Here is a 20,000-nt window from a genome sequence, read left to right on the forward strand (position 1 = left end):
CCAGCGCTCATTATCCAGCAGCAGACTGCGCACAAACACACATATAAACACTCATTCTGACTAATGACTCATTTACACCGAGTGGTTCAGTTCAGTACAGTTTGGTACAGTCTACAGTGCAGATTACATATGGCAGAACATTAGCCGTAATGTTGCGTAATGGGTGTTGCAGATATGCATAGAAGAGTGAACAGACTTTCCTTGGAAGGGACTTGATGCATTACCTGAGTTTAGTCTTGCGCTCCTCGTGGAATCTCTGTACGAAGCGGTTGGCCTGACTCTGCAGCGCCCCCCTCAGGCTGACACTGCGCCTGCCGCACAGCTCTTCAGTGTCTTTGACAAACGACTCCACGGCCTGACTCAAACAGACAAACTCTGACGAGCTCAGGCGCTCTAGAGAGCCGTCCTGCAGAGCACACACACACACACACACACACACACACACACACACATACACACACACACACACACACACAATCTGTATTATGCAGACTAATACATGAAAGCAACCCTACTTTAAAAAACATTGTGGCAAAAGGTGTGCAGAGGTGTGCGGTGACTGCAGTGAGGTGTTCACCTTGGCTCTGGTCATCAGCACTTTGACGCAGCGGTCGTGACTGACGTCTGATGCTGCATACAGCAGCTCCTGAACGTTATTCGCCACTCGACCCAACTCCAGGTCAGACGGCATGACGTCCTCACTAGGACATGTTAAAAGCAGTGTCTGTCAGATGTTTATTCACACCAGCACACACACAAAATAAACTTATAGCTCATAAATAAGGGAAAACTGTCTTATTTTTGAATGTTTTGAGGGTTTTTAGCATTGTGATTTAATGTTACAAATGAGCAAATTCTCGTCACTAGACAAAAATAGATTCCCGTATTAATTAAAATTCACATTCATTCATTACTATTTACATTAAAGTGAAGTTCAGTACATTGTTCTACTGAATTAGAGCAGATAATAAATCTCTCTACTCCAAAGTAGGCCTACCAGAAACTTTAAATGAGAAAAGGCTCAATAAGACATTGGACAGATCTTCAACGCACTGATTTCTCCCCTCTGTGCTGCTGTTTTGGAAGTGTATACTGGAGGGCTGCGTGCTGTGTCAGTAGCCCCTTTCACACAGTGATACCGGTAAATATCTGGAAAACTTCCGGAACGACTTTACCGGTATATTGAAAAAAGCACTGTTCACACAGGCGAGGACGTTATGGAAATTTTCCGGAAAAGAGCATTCACACATCCATTCCAAAATACCGGTACATTCTGACATCATTCACCACAAATGAGCTTTAAACGGCTGCGCTTGTATTTGTAAACATTTAACTAAATTACAAACTCTGTGGATGATCAATATTGTGAACAACTTTCGCAGGATCACTTTCGCATCTCGAGATGTTCATAATATGTGCGTGAGCAGGCGCTCACAGGCTGTTTCACAGGCACACGCAAAGCTTGAAGGTAAACAAACAACGGCTTATCATAAGCATCTCATCGATGATTATTTACACAGTTGGCATTAAGAAGAACATATAAACGTGATCTGACTAACTTCTAGCAGCTAAATGTGTCTGGAAAAATATTCAAAGGCTTTTATCCTCACAAACCACGCGGACGTAAATGCGTCTGACTGTTGTGATTGGCTAAAGCAGACGTCCACGTCAGCACGTTCTAGACGTGCACGCGCTTATTCTGTCAATCTTCCTTCTGCATTCACACAGCGCAGCATTCCGGCAAATTACCGGTAATGTTACAACTTCTCTTTCCGGAAAATAGCCAGAACGAATTTACCGGTATTTTCAAAAAGGACCTGTTCACACATACAACCTTTCCGAAAGGTCTGTATGTGTGAAAGGGGCTAGTGATGCAAGCGCTTCATTTAGGCACGGGCTGCGCAGAGGTGACATGCGCCGCTCAGTATCTTGCTTCTGTTCTCTCATGCTTCCGACTGACTTTATTCTTCTGAGGGGAATACTTTAAGTGCTGCGAATAGCTTGTAAAGCCTGGCTCATTGTGGTCAAAGTAGTTGATTAAATTAATAGGCTAAAAGTGAAACTGACGGCCCGGCGCATATAGATTGTCATTAACAGCCTAACATAGGCTACTCTCAAACTGTGAATGTTGCACTGTCTGTCATTTTATATATTTTCCTATTTTATTTAACAGACCTGTTGGTCATGTTTGTGTGCTGAAGCATAGCGGACAATGTTTTAAACTTCACCTTAAACAAATTATACCAAACGAAATTAGTTTCAAAATGAAAATTTTTCAGACAAAAAAAAATAAAATTGTTCAGACATGCTTTCCGTTTCTCCGTCTCACTCGGTGAGGGAATGTTTAAGTAAAACTGGCCTCAGATGGTTTAGTTTAGTCTGCTTCAAACCTGCAGGACAATATCAGGCTTTGCTAAAATGCTGGTTATTTTAAAATCTTACTAAAAGTATTTAGTAAGGAAACATGAGCTGGACCACAACAAATCATATCAACGTCATAACCAATGCTCAAATAATGTAGCCTATAGTCTATAGCAGGGGTTTTCAAACTGTGGGTCGCCACCCACTAGTGAATCGCAAAGTGAACAAGTGAACAAAGGTGAGTCGCGCAACGTCAAATAGCTGCAGCTGTATTTACATTGTGGTGAATCAAAACCAGTACTATCGACGGCAATAACTCAAACACATCTTACCCTAAAAAGATCTAAAGTGTGTTTCCTACAAAAAGACAAAGCTGGTTCTGTTTCACAGCTGTCTCTTTCTTTTTTTTTGCTCGACATTACGAGCACTGCTCCGTTTGAGCCCTCGCAATCTGCCGGTTAGCCGGTAGAGCTCGCGCTGAGCGGGGCTCTCAGTAAGGGACCGTCGGAAAAGTGCTTCCTTTTTTTCGGGGGTTTTTTTTGCTCCGTCCTGCGTGTTTTATTTGAAACACTACTCATTTTCTCTTAAATGAGCACAAACAGTTATTAATGTAGTTGAATGCTTCATTATAAATCTGTGCATTCTTACATGAACATCTCTGTTCTCAAACAAAACACAATGAGAGATTCATTTGCTGCTCTTCACTAAATAATAGTAACTTTATTCAGATTTCATCGATAGATTTTAAAGCTTTATTTAATTTTTGTATAGGCCATTGATTTTAATAGGCTAAACCTTTTATTTTATTGTCAATATTTTCTAATGTTTGCTATGTATTCTATCATTTGAAGCTATTTGTTGTCCCCTATTTTTTACATCCCAACGTTGACAGCTTGCTAATCGATAAATAGCTATAGTGCTATCTGTTAGTTTTAACGTCAGCTAATGTTATGGAAGGGCATAGATGTTATGGAAAATAGTAATCGTAATGTAACTACCCCCATCATTCCTTCCTCAAGCAAATGTGTAAATATTAGATCAATTCAGCAATAACGTTAATTGCAATGACATATTTATCTGACATTTTCCCAGCTTGTAGTAGTCGATCAAAAAGCGATTTCGTTTCTTATGACTATACAAAAGCAGTGGAATTTACTGCGATGTGACGGGGCTTGATCATAATCAAGGGGCTTAATCAAAGGTTGATCATATTCTCTTCTTAAAAAAAGAAGAGTATCTTTTTTAAACAAAAAAATGATCACAGTTACTGCCAGCATCCCACAAAAAGCACTTCGAGCCTCATTTTGTGCATATCAAATCGCAAAATCCAAAAAGCCACACACCATATATTTTGACTACTTTAAATGATATTTTTCCATATTAAAATATCATGGTGGGTCTTGAGATTGAAATACTTGCCTGGGTGGGTCCCGGAATAAAAAAGTTTGGGAATCCCTGGTCTACAGCAAGCATCATGTTTAGTTAGATTGTGCAGTCTGTCATATACAGTAGGCCTATAGATCTGTTATTTTCACTAAAGAAGATATATTATTTGAGTTTATCATCAGAATAATAAAAAAAAAAAAGGCACTGTATTGGGATCTGATCTGTTTCGGGTGATACTCAAAATTCTGGTATCGAGATCGGTCCTAAAAAAATGGTATCGGTGCATCCCTAAATCTGACAGACTCCATACTGATGAATATATATACAGCGTGTTTGTTGACTCACAGCGCAGCGGCCCCTACAGGCAGGCAGGAGGTAGTGTTGGAGTTGTGCTCCCTGCTGGAGGAGGATTCAGTGGTTGCGGAGGCCGAGTCGCTCCCGCAGGCGTCTGCACGCGGCGTCTGTGCTCTGGTCTGTGTTTGTGCTGCTGTTGTAACACTGCGCTGCTCAGCATCATTCAGAGCGTCACTGATGAACAAACCCTCGTGAGTGAGGTACGCAAGCTCCGCCTCTCCCGGATGAAGGGCGGGGCCTCCTGACTCCTCCTCCTCATCCTCATTTACTCTGCCATCTGGATGACTGGTTGCTGTGGTGGCATCCGCAAGTCGACTCCTCTGGCTGCTGTCCAGCACTTCCAGAACAACATTACGGATGACACTGAGCGTCGCCTAAGAAAAAAACAGTGTTAGTATGCACACACATCTCTATGGTAATACTATTTTTTAAAAATGGATCATTACTTGCTTTGTTGTTGTTGTTGTTGTTATCAACTACATTTATTGACATGCTCTTAAAGGTTCAATGAAGTGCTTTGGAATTTTTTTATTTAATTTTAGTGGTAATCTCATCTGAAACATGAAGAGAGGGCAGGACAGAGTAGCCCCTCCCCTTTTTAAAAAACAGCCAATAGCATTTTGTTTTCTGGCAGCTCTGCCAGTAAGAGTGGTTGAGCTCAAGGGCATCAAATGAGCTCAAGGGCAAGTAAATTAGAAGCGTCTTGAAGTAGGAAGGGCATGTCAGTGATTAAGTGTTCCCTACATGCAAATATGAACTTGCCTTGATCCTCTTGAGGAACAGAATGAAGTGTTCAAATATATCCAGCAGCAGATCAAACCAATGATGAAACGCCATCAAGCGCATCTGTTCATGAATCCTGCATCACACACACAAACACACAGTTAACCTCTGTGGTAACCCTCATGTGCTCTATTCAGTGTTAAATGCTGACAATGTGAGTTTGAATGCTATTTTACATCACATTTATTGCATTACTAATGATAGCAGCAGCAGATCTTGAAAATAAAAGAAACAGTTTGAAATTGAACTTTAGAACTAAACACACACGAGTGATTCAGCATCTACATTTAATGATGTTAAAGAAGGTTTATATGTATTAAATAGATTATAAATCTGATCTTGTCCTGAGTGAGTGCATATTCTGTGCTTCTGAATATGGAATGAAATCACTGTCATAAATATTTCCTGCGTAAATAAAATTCTTGCATCTGTAATTATGGAAACTCTGCGCTCGTTGCCTTTAACGTTAACTTACATTATGCTCACTATCCTCGGCCTGTTCTTAATGATTGATTCTGTAAATTTTCCAAAAAACACAGCAAAAACGGACCTCATTAAGTCTCAACCTTTATTACAGCTCATGACAGACATTTCTCAAAGAGGGAATAACAAAACTGCTTGTTTATTAATGCCTGTGACAGCGGTGACGTAGTTTTGACAGTGGAGTGGCGCTGTTTGATTTGTACTCGTAATCAGGTTGTCGTGTCCGTAATGAAACTGTATTTCGTGTTTGTAATGTACAACTATCGTAAATTCATCAGTCATATACAAACAGACAAAGAAAATGTCGTATCGGTGTCTGTTCTAATTGCAGATTTTGGAACTGCATGCTCCGTTTTTCTTTTCAATTTTATAATTACAGATGCACAAATTTTATTTACGCACGAAACATTTATGACAGTGATTTTATTCCATACTGAATGGCTGTATTTCAATTTCTGTTGTGTTTCGTCTGGTGCAAACAGCCAAATTGCTTATCACTGCGTATCTCGTCACGAAGCGTGTTGCTAGGACACACGGTTACAATGTCACCTCCTCACCTAATGTTTATGTTCATAACAATCACATTACTTGCTAATTAATAATCTCATGAGGAACTCTGAATCTGCATCTCATTTCGGTGTCTGCTACTTTCTACCGGAGGTCACATTTTGGCCACAGACGAAAGCTTTCAGAGCATTTCTGACAGACTGAACGAAATACGCTGTTTTCCACCAAGGCAACCCGGAGTGCTAAAACATAATTGGCTAAAGTACAATATATTTATTACTTTTTTTTTTTTCAATTTGCATTTCACAACAGATTACACAATTACAGAACAATAATCATGAAGGCACAGCAAACTTTTTACCCCCCATTCTCCCTCCCAACAACCCATTCCCTTAAAAAATAAACACATAAAATAAAATAAATAAAATAATAATAATAAATAAATGAAATGAAATAAAATAAATAAAAATAATAATAATAAATAAATAATAATAATAATAATAAATAAATAAAATAAAAACAAATAAAAAAATAAAATAAATAAAATAATAATAATAAATAAATGAAATAAAATAAGTTAAATAATAATAAATAAATAAATAAATAAAATAAATAAAATAAATAAAATAAATAAAATAAATAAAATAATAATAATAAATAAATAAAATAAATAAAATTATAATAATAAATAAATGAAATAAAATAAATAAAATAATAATATTAAATAAATAAATAAAATAATAATAATAAATAAATAAAATAAAAACAAATAAACAAATAAAATAAAATAAATAAAATAATAATAATAAAATGAAATAAAATAAGTTAAATAATAATAATAAATAAATAAAATAAAATAAATAAAATAATAATAATAAATAAATAAAATAAAAACAAATAAACAAATAAATAAATATAATAAAAAAGGGGAAGAGAGAGAAAAAAGGCGGGGATATGTTTAAATCTGGTAGAGAGTGTTTCCTGAGTCTGTTTAGACCATGATACTTCCCATATTCCTAAGCTTGTTCTAGTTGTAGTAGACCGTCAACATTTACATTGTACTTTAGAAAGTTATTAAAAGGTCTCCAGATATCTTCCAACACATTTTGTTTCTTTTTGATAATGTACGTGATCTTTTCCATTGACATATGCGATTCCATTTCTTTAACCCACTTTCCTATTCTAGGTTCATTTATATTTTTCCAATTAAGAGCAATAATAATTGTAAAATACACGTTTATGAATCTGACCTCTTTGCTTTGTAAGAGAGGGCTGACAGGAAATATACCCAGGATCAAAATCTTAGGATCTAATGGTAATTTCTTTAATAAAATTTGGTCAATATAATTGGCTAAAGTAGCATTGGCTAGGTTAAAGGGAACAAAACAACGACAGCCGTTCCGGTACAGAAAACACACTTTCAAAGCAGAATATCTGACTTCAGCGTTGTTTTTCAGATAAACATATTCACTTAGCATGTTTCTGAAATATCTGCAAACATATAATGTCATTTTCATGCTTTAGAAGAGTCTAAAACTTACATACAGCACCTTTAAGATGTAAACTCGGCTAGTAATTATTATTGAAATGTGGGATTTATAGAGAAGTGAACTCACCTGACAGTGTCTGCGTCGACCTCATTGACCTGAGACAGGGACTTCACAACACACTGCAGAGAGAAACGGGAAATTACACTGAAACATTCACTCCTGGCTTCACCATACACTCTCTTTAACTCATGTACTAATTGCTTTACCTGCCGGACCACGTTTTTAGCTGCGCGGATCATCTCTTCACTGTAGATGTCCAGGAAATCCAGCTTCCTCTGCCGCAACAGCCCAAAGACTAGAGACTGCAAGCGATCCTGGAATGCAAGAAAAAACACACACAAAAGCCTTTTATGCACTTTTTTGGATATTACATAAAAAAAAACAATAGATAAATATGCATGTAAAATATTAAACTGTGCTTCAGTATCATAAGTTCTTGATTTTGTTGGATGATTTCTTTTTATACAGTAAGATGAGAATAAATTATAGTGGAAACATTTACTGCGGGATTTCTTTTTAAATTATTTGATGCACATATAAGCATGTTGTTGTTCAGCTAAAGGCTCTGTTTCCATCCACCTACTCTTTCGGGTATTTTGATTGATATTCGGTTTATTTATTTTGGTTTTATAATATTTGGCTTATTTTTATGGGCATATTGGTTTATAAAAATATGCTTAATGGAAACGGCAAGATGCATAAACATTTTGAAAATGCGCGTAGAAATATGCATAAAGCTGAAGTCAGAATTATTAGCCCCCCTGTTAATTTTTTTCCCCAATTTCTGTTTGACGGAGAGCAGATTTTTTTTTTTTCAACACGTTTCTAAATATAATAGTTTTAATAACTCATCTTTAATAACTGATTTATTTTATCTTTGTCATGATGACAGTAAATAATATTTGACTAGATATTTTTCAAGACACTTCTATACAGCTTAAAGTGACATTTAAAGGCTTAACTAGGTTAATTAGGTTAACTAGGCAGGTTAGGGTAATGAGGCAAGTTATTATATAATGATGGTTTGCTCTGTAGACTATTGAGAAAAAAAATAGCTTAAAGGGGCTAATAATATTGACCTTCAAATGGTGTTTAAAAAATTAAAAACTGCTTTTATTCTAGCTGAAATAAAGCAAATAAGACTTATTTAAAAAATATATATATATATATTATTAGACATACTTTGGAAATGTCCTTGCTCTGTTAAACATCATTTAGGGAAATATTTAAAAAAAAGAAGAAAAAAGAAATTCAAGAGGGTACTAATAATTCTGACTTCAACTGTAAGTGAGTAGGATAAATGTTTCCAGCAGTTTTAATAAAAGCAATGGTGTTAGACAGCTGAAAATAGAGCCTTATTCCCAAATTATTTGTATGATTTTCCAATTTAAGCTAGATTTTAACCTTTAAATGGAAACACCATTATTACAGGATCAAATTTATAAGCACATTAATATCATGCTAATAAGATTTTCTTGATTTGATTTCTGACTTGAATAAATCTGATCATGAAAAATAGTGCATAAAATCATATGCTCTCAAGTGCAATGGATATTTTTTCCAACAATATGTTGTTAAGCTACAATAAATGAACTGTTGATTCCTTGATGTGCAAAATAACGCACATGGTGTTTAGCCAACTTCAGTCTTTCAACTTTTACTATTGTCAACTTGCACCGTTGTTCTAAGAATTCATTTACTTTTTTGGGCTGAAAATGTTTATTCTTCATAATTTAGTGATGTAATTTTCAGATATTTCCAATTTAAGCTAGATTTTAACCTTTGTATGGAAACATCATAATTACAGGATCAAATTTATAAGTAAATTAATTTCATACTAATCAGATTTTCTTGATTTGATTTCTGATTTGAATAAAAATTGTGCAGAAAAATCACACGCTCTCAAGTGCAATGGATATAGTTTTTCCAACAATATGTTCTCAAGCTATGATGAATGAACATTAAATTCCTTGATGTGCAAATAAACTAGTGTTTAGCCAAAGTCGGTCACTTTTACTAATGACAACTTGCATCATTGTTCTAGGAATTCACCAGCTTTTTTTAAACTCAAAATGTTTATCCTTCCAAATTTATCGAAGCAATTTTCAAATTTTTCCTATTTAAGCTACATTTTAACCTTTGGATGGAAACACCATTATTCATAAGATCAAATTTACAATCACATCACAAGCAAATTAGGTTTAAACTAAAGAGATTTTCTTAATTTGATTTCTGATTCGATTAAATCTGATCCTGTCAGATTGTGCATAAAAATCATATGCTGTCCAGTGAGATGGATTTTTCCTCTAAAACACAACAACAACAAAAAAATCAATCAAATCAAAAACACAAAAAATAGTGTTTAGAAAAATTCAGTCTGCCTTATTTTTGACATCCTGTGCCATTTTTCTAGTAATTCTCCATTTTTTTTGGACACAAAACTTCCAACCTTTCCAAATTATTGATTATAACATTTCCAATTCATTGGTTGACCTTTATCCAGAAACATGCTCAAACTATTGGATCATCAACTCCAAATTTGCATCACAAGCAGATGAATTACACTCTGCAGACATCCTCCTGATTTGATTTCTGATTTGAATAAGTCTGATTTGGCCCTGTGTGACTGTGTAGTTTCATTCAGGATGTAAAAGCAGTCGGCGGTTTGGTTGGTTCGCCGGCGCGGTACTCAGACTTACAAGACCAACCTTTCCAGACGCCGCAGGCTGCTTTGTTATCTGTATGAGAAGATCCCACATAACATAAACCTCAAACCAACACACACACATGACCTGATTCACACACACAGGGAATATGGAGAGCACTGTTGTGGTCTGCCTGTGGGCGACGTGATGATATTGAAACAGCAACAGAAGCTCATCAATGGCATTCAGCGACAGATTCTGCTTAATGTGAAAATAGATTTGTGTTCTGATCTTATTTATTTTACATTACTATTAAAACACTGGGTGTAGGGTTAATTTAAAGACATTAAATTAATCAAAAGTGATAGTATATACATTATAAAGTGTTACGTTGCTCATTTGACATTTCTGTTAAAACAAGTTCTAAAACATTTTGGTTTTGATTAAATTATTAAGTAGCAAAAATGTTTTAACATTGAGATAATAAGCCTTTCTTGAGCTCAAATCATCACATTACACTGATTTCTGATGGATTGGGTTATGTTGTGCTGTGATACTGTGGACGGTAGGGGCTGGAAGCATTATGATATTTGGCGAACGAATAATTCAATTACATTTTATTTATTTTTAATAACTAATCAATATAAATCATTGCATTAATGTGATTAATTGTCTGTTTTGGGGCTCATAGAGAAATGTAACGTGTCTAAATATGAACATACACTGCATAAACATATCACAGTAAATATAGCTGAACACATATGTGCATATTAGTAATTGGGCTGTTTGCTGCCGAGTGTGACGCGGCTGGGATGAGAATCAGCACCTCCAAGTCCGAGGCCATAGTGCTCCACCGGAAATAGGTGGCTTGCCATCTCTAGGTTGGAGGCAAGTCCTTACCCCAGGTGGAGGAGTTCAAGTATCTTGGGGTTTTGTTCACGAGTGAGGGAAGGACAGAGCGTGACATTGACAGGTGGAACGGTGCAGCGGCAGCAGTAATGCGGTTGATGTACCGGTCCGTTGTGGTGAAGAAGGAGTTGAGCTGAAAGTCAAAGCTCTCGATTTACCGGTCAATCTACGTTCCTATTCTCACCTACGGTCATGAGCTTTGGGTCATGACTGAAAAGACAAGATCTCGGATACAAGCGACTGAAATGAGTTTCTTTCGTAGGGTGGCAAGGTGCCCCCTTATAGACAGGGTGAGGAGCTCTAACACCCGGGAGGAGCTCTGAGTAGAGCCGCTGCTCCTCCACATCGAGAGAAGTCAGCTGAGGTGGCTCGGGCATCTGTTTCGGATGCCTCCAGGACGCCTACCTAGGGAGGTGTTCCAGGCATGTCCCATTGGGAGAAGGCCTCAGGGAAGACCCAGGACACGCTGGAGGGACTATGTCTCTCGGCTGGCCTGGGAACACCTCGGGATTCCTCCAGAGGAGCTGAAAGAAGTGTCTGGGTAGAGGGAAGTCTAGCGTTCTCTCCTAACACTGCTGCCCCCGCAACCCGGCCCCGGAAAAGCAGCAGAAAGTGATGATGATGAAGTAAACTGCTGTATTTGATAAATTTTAAAATATATTTAGAATATATGTACATTTATGATATATATTTATATATATATATATATATATATATATATATATATATATATATATATATATATATATATATATATATATATAAACACATACAATACAAAGAAATGATGCCAACCATCGAGGACAAATACACTTCATCAAACATGTACACGACTTCACCTGTATGCTATAAAATTGCAGGTTAACCATGTCTGAATGTAACTTGAAATATTTGATTGTAGCTTTAACTTAATTGATTGTAATGCAACAATGTGCACCTTTTATAAAGCTGCTTTGAATCAATAAATATTGTAAAAAGTGCTATAAATAAACTTATATTCAATTGAATATATTGCCATACATCTGATTTGAATATAGGGGCTTTGTTATATATAGTGTGCTTTTTATTTATTATTATTGTTATTGGATTTGTACATTTTATCCAGAATAACTGACCTGTTTGTGTATCAGCACCTTTAAATATTGAAGAAATGCATTGCATTCTGTAGCTAGATGTTAGAAACTAGTCACAACAAACTGGCCTAAAATAAAAGTGGCAAAGTGGCAACAGTTAGAAGAGAGAAGTTGTACAAACGCACTGTCTCTCTCTCTCTCTCTCTCTCTCTCTCTCTCTCTCTCTCTCTCTCTCTCTCTCTCTCTCTCTCTCTCTCTCTCTCTCTCTCTCTCTCTCTCTCTCTCTCTCTCTCTCTGTATTTTGGTTTTTGTCTCCCCCTTGTGGCTGTTAAAAGAACTAAAGCAATTTAAGCTGTCTTGAACAAATACGCTTGGATTAAATAACTAGTTATTTAAAGGGGATCTATTATGCTTCTCTTTACAAGATGGGAAATATGTCTCTAGAGTGTGTGTGCGAAGCTTCACCTCAAAATAGCACACAAATAATGTTTTCTAACTCTCTGAAACTGACCCTTTGAGGCTCTGATCCTAATTGTGTCATTTCGGTGACTCACTTTTAATTCAAATGAGATTGTACTATTTTTAAAAGAGGGCGGAGTTACAGATGCCTGTGTGTCAGCATATTGGCAGATTCAAAAACAAGACTAATGTCCTATGCTAATGAGAAAGAGATGGTCAGTAGTGGGCGGGGCTTTCCCCCTCTGTTGACATGCGCAAAGGGAGAATGTCAATCAAAGTGTTTCTGCAGACTGTTTTTATCAAGTGTGACTATAAAAAATACAATTAACTAATTTCTACCATTAGTACCTGGTTATATTCTTAGACTGAAGGCAAACAACTGTGTTTAAAACCCTTAAAAAAGTGATTTTTGCCCTTTAATAAACCATGTAAGGCCTAGTGGACTCTTATTTCATTAAGATGATGGAGAATCATGTGTGATCGCTGTCTGACCTTCTCCAGCACCTGACCATCCTCCTCAAAGGTTCGGCTGAGGTCACTCTGAGCATAAGTGGAGAAATCCGCAACCATCATCTTATCGATCAGCCTCTCCATCTCACACAGCTGAGAACCCAGATGCCTTCAGACACACACACACACACACACACACACACACACACACACACACACACACACACACACACACACACACACACACACACGCGCTTTAATAAAATGACAAATATTGTGCAACACAATGATTATGGCACTGATAAAAAAAATAATGATTACAAGTTAATATTTTGCCCATATTTAAATAAATAAACATTAAAAATGAATAAAACATTAAATTTCAGGTCTATATAAAAATGTGGAACAATCACCAAATACACACAGTCATAAGCTGCGTCCCAAATCGCAAACTTATGCACTATTCTATGCCATTTTGTGGTATAAATAGTGCAAGTAGTGTGTTCACACTGAAAACTAATAAGTGAAATAATAAGTGCACTTTAATTACCCGGATGATGCACTCATTCAGCCGCTAAAATGAAGTGTGTCATGATGGGACACTTCATGCACTCAACGACCAGAGGCTTGCTTACATAGCGGAAGGGGCGGAGCTATCGGACGCACATGTTGAATAACTTTATTTATTTTGCATGGTGAAAGCAAAATTCTCCTACGAGAGTGATTATAGCGCCTCCCGATGGTGAATGCGGCAATACTCACGGCAGGTATTATTTGATAATTCGGTCGTTTATTTCACTGATTTGGCAACCATCAAACGTCCTCAGGGAAACGGTTTGAATTTCCGCTTAGTGAATAACCATTAGTGTTCCATTTGGGACGCCACTACATGCATATACTATCCTGTTGAGTGTGTGCATAAGTACATAGTGCGTAGTGTATAGTGTGCCATTTGGGACGCAGCTATAGTGTGTTATACAATCAAATTATATTAACCAATATATTACCCATTCGGGAGCATGACCACTGAAGATAAAGCATGCAACCACACTTTCCTGGCCTCAGCCAAAAGGCCAGAACAACATAAAAAAAAACATTATTAATCACTATTAAACGTCATGTTAACCAGGAAAAAAAAAACCGCTGAAATTATTGGCTGATATACGAAATATTTAAACATAAATAAATAAGTATACCTTAAGAACGGTATAGCAAAAAACCCAAACCGTAGTAAACCTGGAAACCGGTTATCATCCCATGCATAGTGTAGAGAGCATGTGTATGTGCGCACCTGAAGCTGTGAATGCCCTGCAGTTCCTGCTGCAGCACTTCTTTGGTGGTGGCGATGAGCTCTAGCGCCCCCACGAACTCTGAGGTGGAGAGCAGCAGCTGTACGGTGGGCTGCGTCTGGTGCACGGCCGCCATCAGCTTCAGCTTGTTGTGCAGTTTGATGCAGTTGTTGCGCGTGAGAGCGTCGCGTAGCACTCGCAGTGGCCCACGGCACATCACTCGGTCGATGGCAGCGGTTCGGGCGCGGAGTTTAGCCACGGCGTCCGCTGTCTCGCGCAGCTGGTCCTGCAGCTCGTGCTGAGACGACATGGCGTGGAAAAAGGCCTCGGAGCGAAGAGAGATCTGACGAGCGATGCTCACCTCCACCACGTCCAGATAATGACTCAACTACACACACAGATACACACAGTACACAGAAAATGAATGGTGCAGTATGTAGGATTGACACCTAGTGGTTGTAATAGGTATCGCAGTCTAAATTCAAAATAAAGGCTTGATTGGTTTGGCGTATGCAGAGTCTACACACTTCTACATACATTATTTTATTTAATCAATTTTTTTCTTATGCTTTCTTGAAGATATTGTACTACGCTGAGTGAAACCTTCTGTGTATTCTGAAATGGCCTTTTTATGTTCTAGTTAATGTTATTATAGTACATTAAATCACAAATAAAAGATTTTTTTAACCCGGCCTCTCCGACAACTTCACACACGCACAGGTTGCCAGATTGATGACACAAACTGACTTTAGCATTGTTGTTCACTAAGCATCTTTCTTAAATATCTGCAAACATAAGATGATATTTGTATGATTTAGAAAGAACCAAACGTACACACAGCACCTTTAAGACTTGTTTAAGGATATTTAAGCCACAGAAAACAATAGTTTAACATGATATACTAAAATAACCTAGGTATAAAAATCTAAAACTAAAATAACTTTTGAAACAATATAAAAAAATGTAAGTACTAATCACTTTAAAAAATGATAAATTACAAAAAAAAAATTAACTGACTGATGGTGATCAGTTACGTTGCCAGATAATCAGAGATTGGCACCTTTTCCTGTAGTAACCGTGATGATGCAACATCTCTGCTATTCTTTCCCCCGGCGACGCTGAAGTGAGACCACGGCAACACGGCATTAAAGGTGGCGGGATCATTTAACACAAACTCCGGCTTCATGAAGATCTGGAGAAAGTGAAAAGCAGAAACACATCTTACTGACCAATTCACAGTTCCTCAGTTTAGAAAATAATTCATTCCTTTTAAAATACAAACAATTGAAGACAAAGTTTTTAGCCATGCTGTAAAAATATTAATTATTTTTCAAATTTTCCCAAATGCTGTTTAATTACGTTTTTGCAACACATATTTACACATAACTCATTTCCTTTGTGTTCACTATCGGGAGAATACATGATATTATCCTAGTTATTGTGCAAGATACTAATACTATTATTAAAGTGAAATTCAAGAGTTCACAGTTAGCTGATGATTGATTGTAAAGCTTGTTTGGCATGCTGTCCCAGGAGAGAGCGCTGAGCTCAGAAGATCCTTGAGCCCGGGGTCCCCTCTCGTTTGCAGGTCAAAAGGGGAGTTTGAGCTTAGGTAGATTTCAAGGACTACCTTGCTTATTTATGGCTTATGGCAAATTTGGGACTGCTATGGAGAGATACACTGACTAAGAGCTCATTTATGGTGACTGTGGGGGAAACCGGAAAACCCAGGGGAAACCTACGCAAGCATGGGGACAACATGTCAACTCCACACAGAAATGTCGACTAGCCTGGTAAGGACTCGAACCAGTGACATTCTTGTTGTGAGGCAACAGTGCTAACCACTGCCATGTCACGGAAAAGGGAGGAGGAGTAGGGGTGGAAGAGGGAATTGTTCAAGATGAAGATGGCTGTGGTAAGAAACTGTGGTTATTTATAGTGAATTAAAAATCATCTGATTGTGGATCATTTGTTAGCTAATGCGAGACAAGCCATGGATAATCATAAGCATATGATCCTCTCGAAATTAGCTTATAAATAAACTTCACTTATATTAGGTTTAACTAAACAAGTTAAGGTAATTAGGCAAGTCATTTGACAGCAGTGGTTTGTTCTGTAGCCGATCAAAAACAACTATTTCTTGAGGGGGCCAATAATATTGACCACAGCAGTTTTTATAAAAAAAACATTTGCCAGCCAAACTAAAACAAATAAGACTTTCCTCAGAAGAAAAAAACTAATCGGAAATATTGTGATTCCCATCACTTGGGAAACATTAGAAAAACATTTTTAAAAAAATTCATAGGGGGCAAAAAATGTTGATGTATACTTCTGAATCAGGGCTGCACAATATATCACTTCAGCATCGATATGGCAAAGTGCGCATCTGCAATAGTCACGTCGCAAGATATGCAATGTTATGTCTGGATCATAGTTGACTAGCTAGAGAATTGTATTTAATCGCTGTATTTATACAATTTATGCAACAAACTTTTTTTCGTCTTTGTTTCTAGTCCAAATATTTACATTTAAAAGTGAAAACAAGATAATTTAACCTACCCACTAGTTGAAATTGTGCTTGTTTTAAGGAAAAACTTTTAATTTAGCTTTATTTCACCTTAATTTTAAAACAGAATAATATTTTTACTTGATCTAAGATTTTTTTTTTAAAGATATTTTGACTAGAAATGAGACAAAGCCAAGTAAGAAAAGCATTTTTGCATAGTGATTATTCAATTTCTGTACCTGGAAACTGTTAAATCGTCAAATAGTGCAATTCAACTATCTTGTGAAACTGTATTTACCACAATATTTAATCACAGAACAATAAAAAATATCTCAATATCAGTTTTTTTCCAATATCGTGCAGCCCCAATCTGAAGGTAAAATGTGATAATCTTCATTCTCACCTTGGGCACCTGCTCCAGTTCAGCTCGGGCTTTTTCTACAAAAAAAACACACACACATTACAAATCACTTTATATGCAGAAATGTAAGATTCTCCACACATGGACACACACTGATTTAATATGTGCTGGAAGTGAAGTAAAGAGTACCGTGATTATTAGTGATGCTGGACACTGACAGATCGTCTTTGCTTGGGCAAATGTTCTTGCAGCGCTCGTGAATCTTCTCCCTCTGAGAGACACAAAACACACACATATAATCATTAAGTGGATTTTCTATAACACATCTTCAATGCATAGAACCAAAAGCAGATCTTCTGGAGTAAACGCTGAGGGTTTTTCCTTAGCAGGAGACACTCGGCGGAAAACCAAGAGTCATGAATAGGGATGGGTATTGTTAAGGTTTTAATCTTATTACTACTTTTATCAATGCCACTTATTGGTTTGGTACTTTGAGGGTTCTTTTATCGATACTTTTTGTAGGGTTTTTTTTTTTTTTTATTAAAAAAAATAATAATTGAACAGAATGAACAACACTGTTTTATTAATATGTTTTAATGTAAAATAAAGCAAAACCAATAATTGTAAAACAAATAAATACAAATTTTCCTGTAAAACAATGTACAGTGGTTTGAAGGAAAATTACTCAGTTTTAACTTTTTTTTTCTTGAGAAAAATTAACATGTTTGATTTGATTTTGATTTGATTCTGGCAGAAGTCGGGACCTTTCTTGGTTTCTTATGCTTTTTATTTAGCTATTCTTTAAAACATCCATCAAAGTACACAGAAGGACATATGATATCCTTATCTAAAAGTCTTTAAAATCTCACATTCTATAAACTTACCTATTTATTTTATTTTATTGTATTTTATTCAAATTTTCTCTTTATTATATAAAGATGGAGGCTTTATTTGCATTTAATGACAGCCAAGTCGGGACCTTAAAAGCGTTGTTATTGATTAGTTTGGGTTAATAGGGTAAACTGTTAATTCTTTACAGAGCTTTATTCTGTTTTGCATTCTGAAATTTGCCTGAGAATCAATAAAACTGTTAATCTCTAAATCTCACATTCTGGCATAACATCTTTTACAGTAAGAGTAGATTTCATTTCAGTATTATTTTAATTCAGGACTGTTTTATTTCACTTTGTTTCCCAAGAAACATTTGTAACTTCCATTTAAGCTTTTCATCCGATAATCATACAAATAAAGAATTTTATTTCAATTACTGAGATGCATTTGAATAATTTTAATTAACATTTAGAGCAGAAATGAGAGCTAAACGAGTGTATTATTGTAACGTTTGCTACTTTTTAATGTGCTTTTGTCATTATTTTTGTCATTAAAGTAGTATTTTGTTTTATTTAGGCATCATTAATATTCATATAAAGTAATTATTTTATAAAGTTTTTCCCCAAGAGGATTTGTTCAACACATTTCTGAACATAATAGTTTTAATAAATCATTTCTAATAACTGATTTATTTTATCTTTGCCATGATGACAGTAAATAATATTTTCAAGATATAAGTATTCAAGACAGTCTTCAGCTTAAAGGCTAATAATATTGACCTTAAAATGGGTTTAAAAAATTAAAAACTGCTTTTATTCTAGCCAAAATAAAATAAGTAAGACTTTCTCCAGAAGAAAAAATATTTTCAAAATTACTGTGAAAATTTCCTCCATCTGCTAAATATCACTTGAGAGATATTTAAAAAAAGAACAAATATATTTCACAGGAGGGTGAATAATTTTGCCTTTAACTGTATGTAGTGCTGTCTGTGAGGCAGTTTCAGGACTCTCTGTGTGTGTGAATTATTGATGTGTGTGTGTGTGTGTTCACCTGAGCTGTGTCCTGCAGGTATGAGCTGAAGTGTTCTCGGGTGATGTTGGGCAGGTAGAATGAAGGCATGACTTCGGTCTCGCTGAAATCCAAGCCCCAGGTTTTAGTGAAGAAGTCAGACTCTCTTTTGGCCAGCCGGGGGTCATTGAGTGCCGCGGGGAGATTCACTTTAGAGTTATACACAGTCCAGCGGTGCTGATCGGCCACAACAGACGGACCCTCGCACAGACCACCGCCATCACCTGTGCAGAAGAACACTATGGGTTTATTATGCCTGACATTAGGGTTATTATTATTATTTTAATTAAAATATATTTATTAGAGTTTCAGTTTGTACATTACAATCATGTAAACACAGCAAACAGTTTACATCACACTTTCTCTTTCATTTTACATAATAAAATAATAATAATAATAATTAGTATTATTATGATGATAATAATAACAACATTAAATAAAAATAAAGAATAAATAAAGATAAAATTATAATACATATGATGGTAATAATAAAAAATAATGGATAGCAAGAATATATTAAGGTTATTTTTTAATTTATAATGCATTGGGGGGTTAATGTCTAAAACAAAGAGCAAATTTTTATGATATTTTATGATTTTAGATGGTTATGATGACGAAGCAATAACCAAAAAAGGTGTCAGAAATGACTTGTGATCAAGCGTTTCTCACCGGTGGGCTCTTTAGGGCAGACGTCCGGCAGCGAGCGGGCCGTCCGATAGTGTTTGGGGGCCAGTGGAGGCTCTCTGTGCTTCCGAAAAAACCCATCACTGGTTCCTCCTCCTGCCCCACTGCACTGAGGGATCGGAGACGAACCCTGATTGGAGGACATCACTGCAGATCCTCACTAGAAACACACACAGACACACACATGAACATCCTGATAGAGCTGAAAGTTCCTACTGATTTTACTATAGTATTATGGCAAATTTTGAACCAGAATATTGAATAAAGAGGTGTAATTTTCTGCAATATCTTGCGTTAAATG

General features: G+C 36.3%; 1 protein-coding gene across 4 annotated transcripts in view; it reads right to left on the minus strand.

Moving 5' to 3' along the window:
• The window catches only part of vps54 (VPS54 subunit of GARP complex), a 34,753-nt gene that overhangs the window by 8,834 nt on the left and 5,919 nt on the right, over positions 1–20,000 (minus strand). For 2 of the 4 annotated variants that reach the window (XR_015475806.1, NM_001130776.1), the window contains 14 exon segments: positions 19,685–19,859; positions 18,998–19,239; positions 17,306–17,387; positions 17,159–17,193; positions 15,310–15,441; positions 14,252–14,637; positions 13,003–13,129; positions 7,631–7,738; positions 7,491–7,543; positions 4,864–4,960; positions 4,093–4,475; positions 578–701; positions 225–406; positions 1–25 (listed from right to left, as the gene is read on the minus strand). The exon segment at positions 1–25 is cut by the window's left edge and continues 91 nt beyond it. Coding sequence is in view for 2 of the 4 variants with exons in the window: in NM_001130776.1 (NP_001124248.1) it covers positions 1–25; positions 225–406; positions 578–701; positions 4,093–4,475; positions 4,864–4,960; positions 7,491–7,543; positions 7,631–7,738; positions 13,003–13,129; positions 14,252–14,637; positions 15,310–15,441; positions 17,159–17,193; positions 17,306–17,387; positions 18,998–19,239; positions 19,685–19,844 (2,136 nt within the window). In the remaining 2 variants the exon portion in view is untranslated. 4 annotated transcript variants of the gene reach the window in all.

The sequence above is a fragment of the Danio rerio genome, chromosome 1 (genome assembly GCF_052040795.2).
Source record: "Danio rerio strain M-AB ecotype USA chromosome 1, GRCz13ab, whole genome shotgun sequence".
Classification (NCBI taxonomy): Eukaryota; Metazoa; Chordata; class Actinopteri; order Cypriniformes; family Danionidae; genus Danio; species Danio rerio.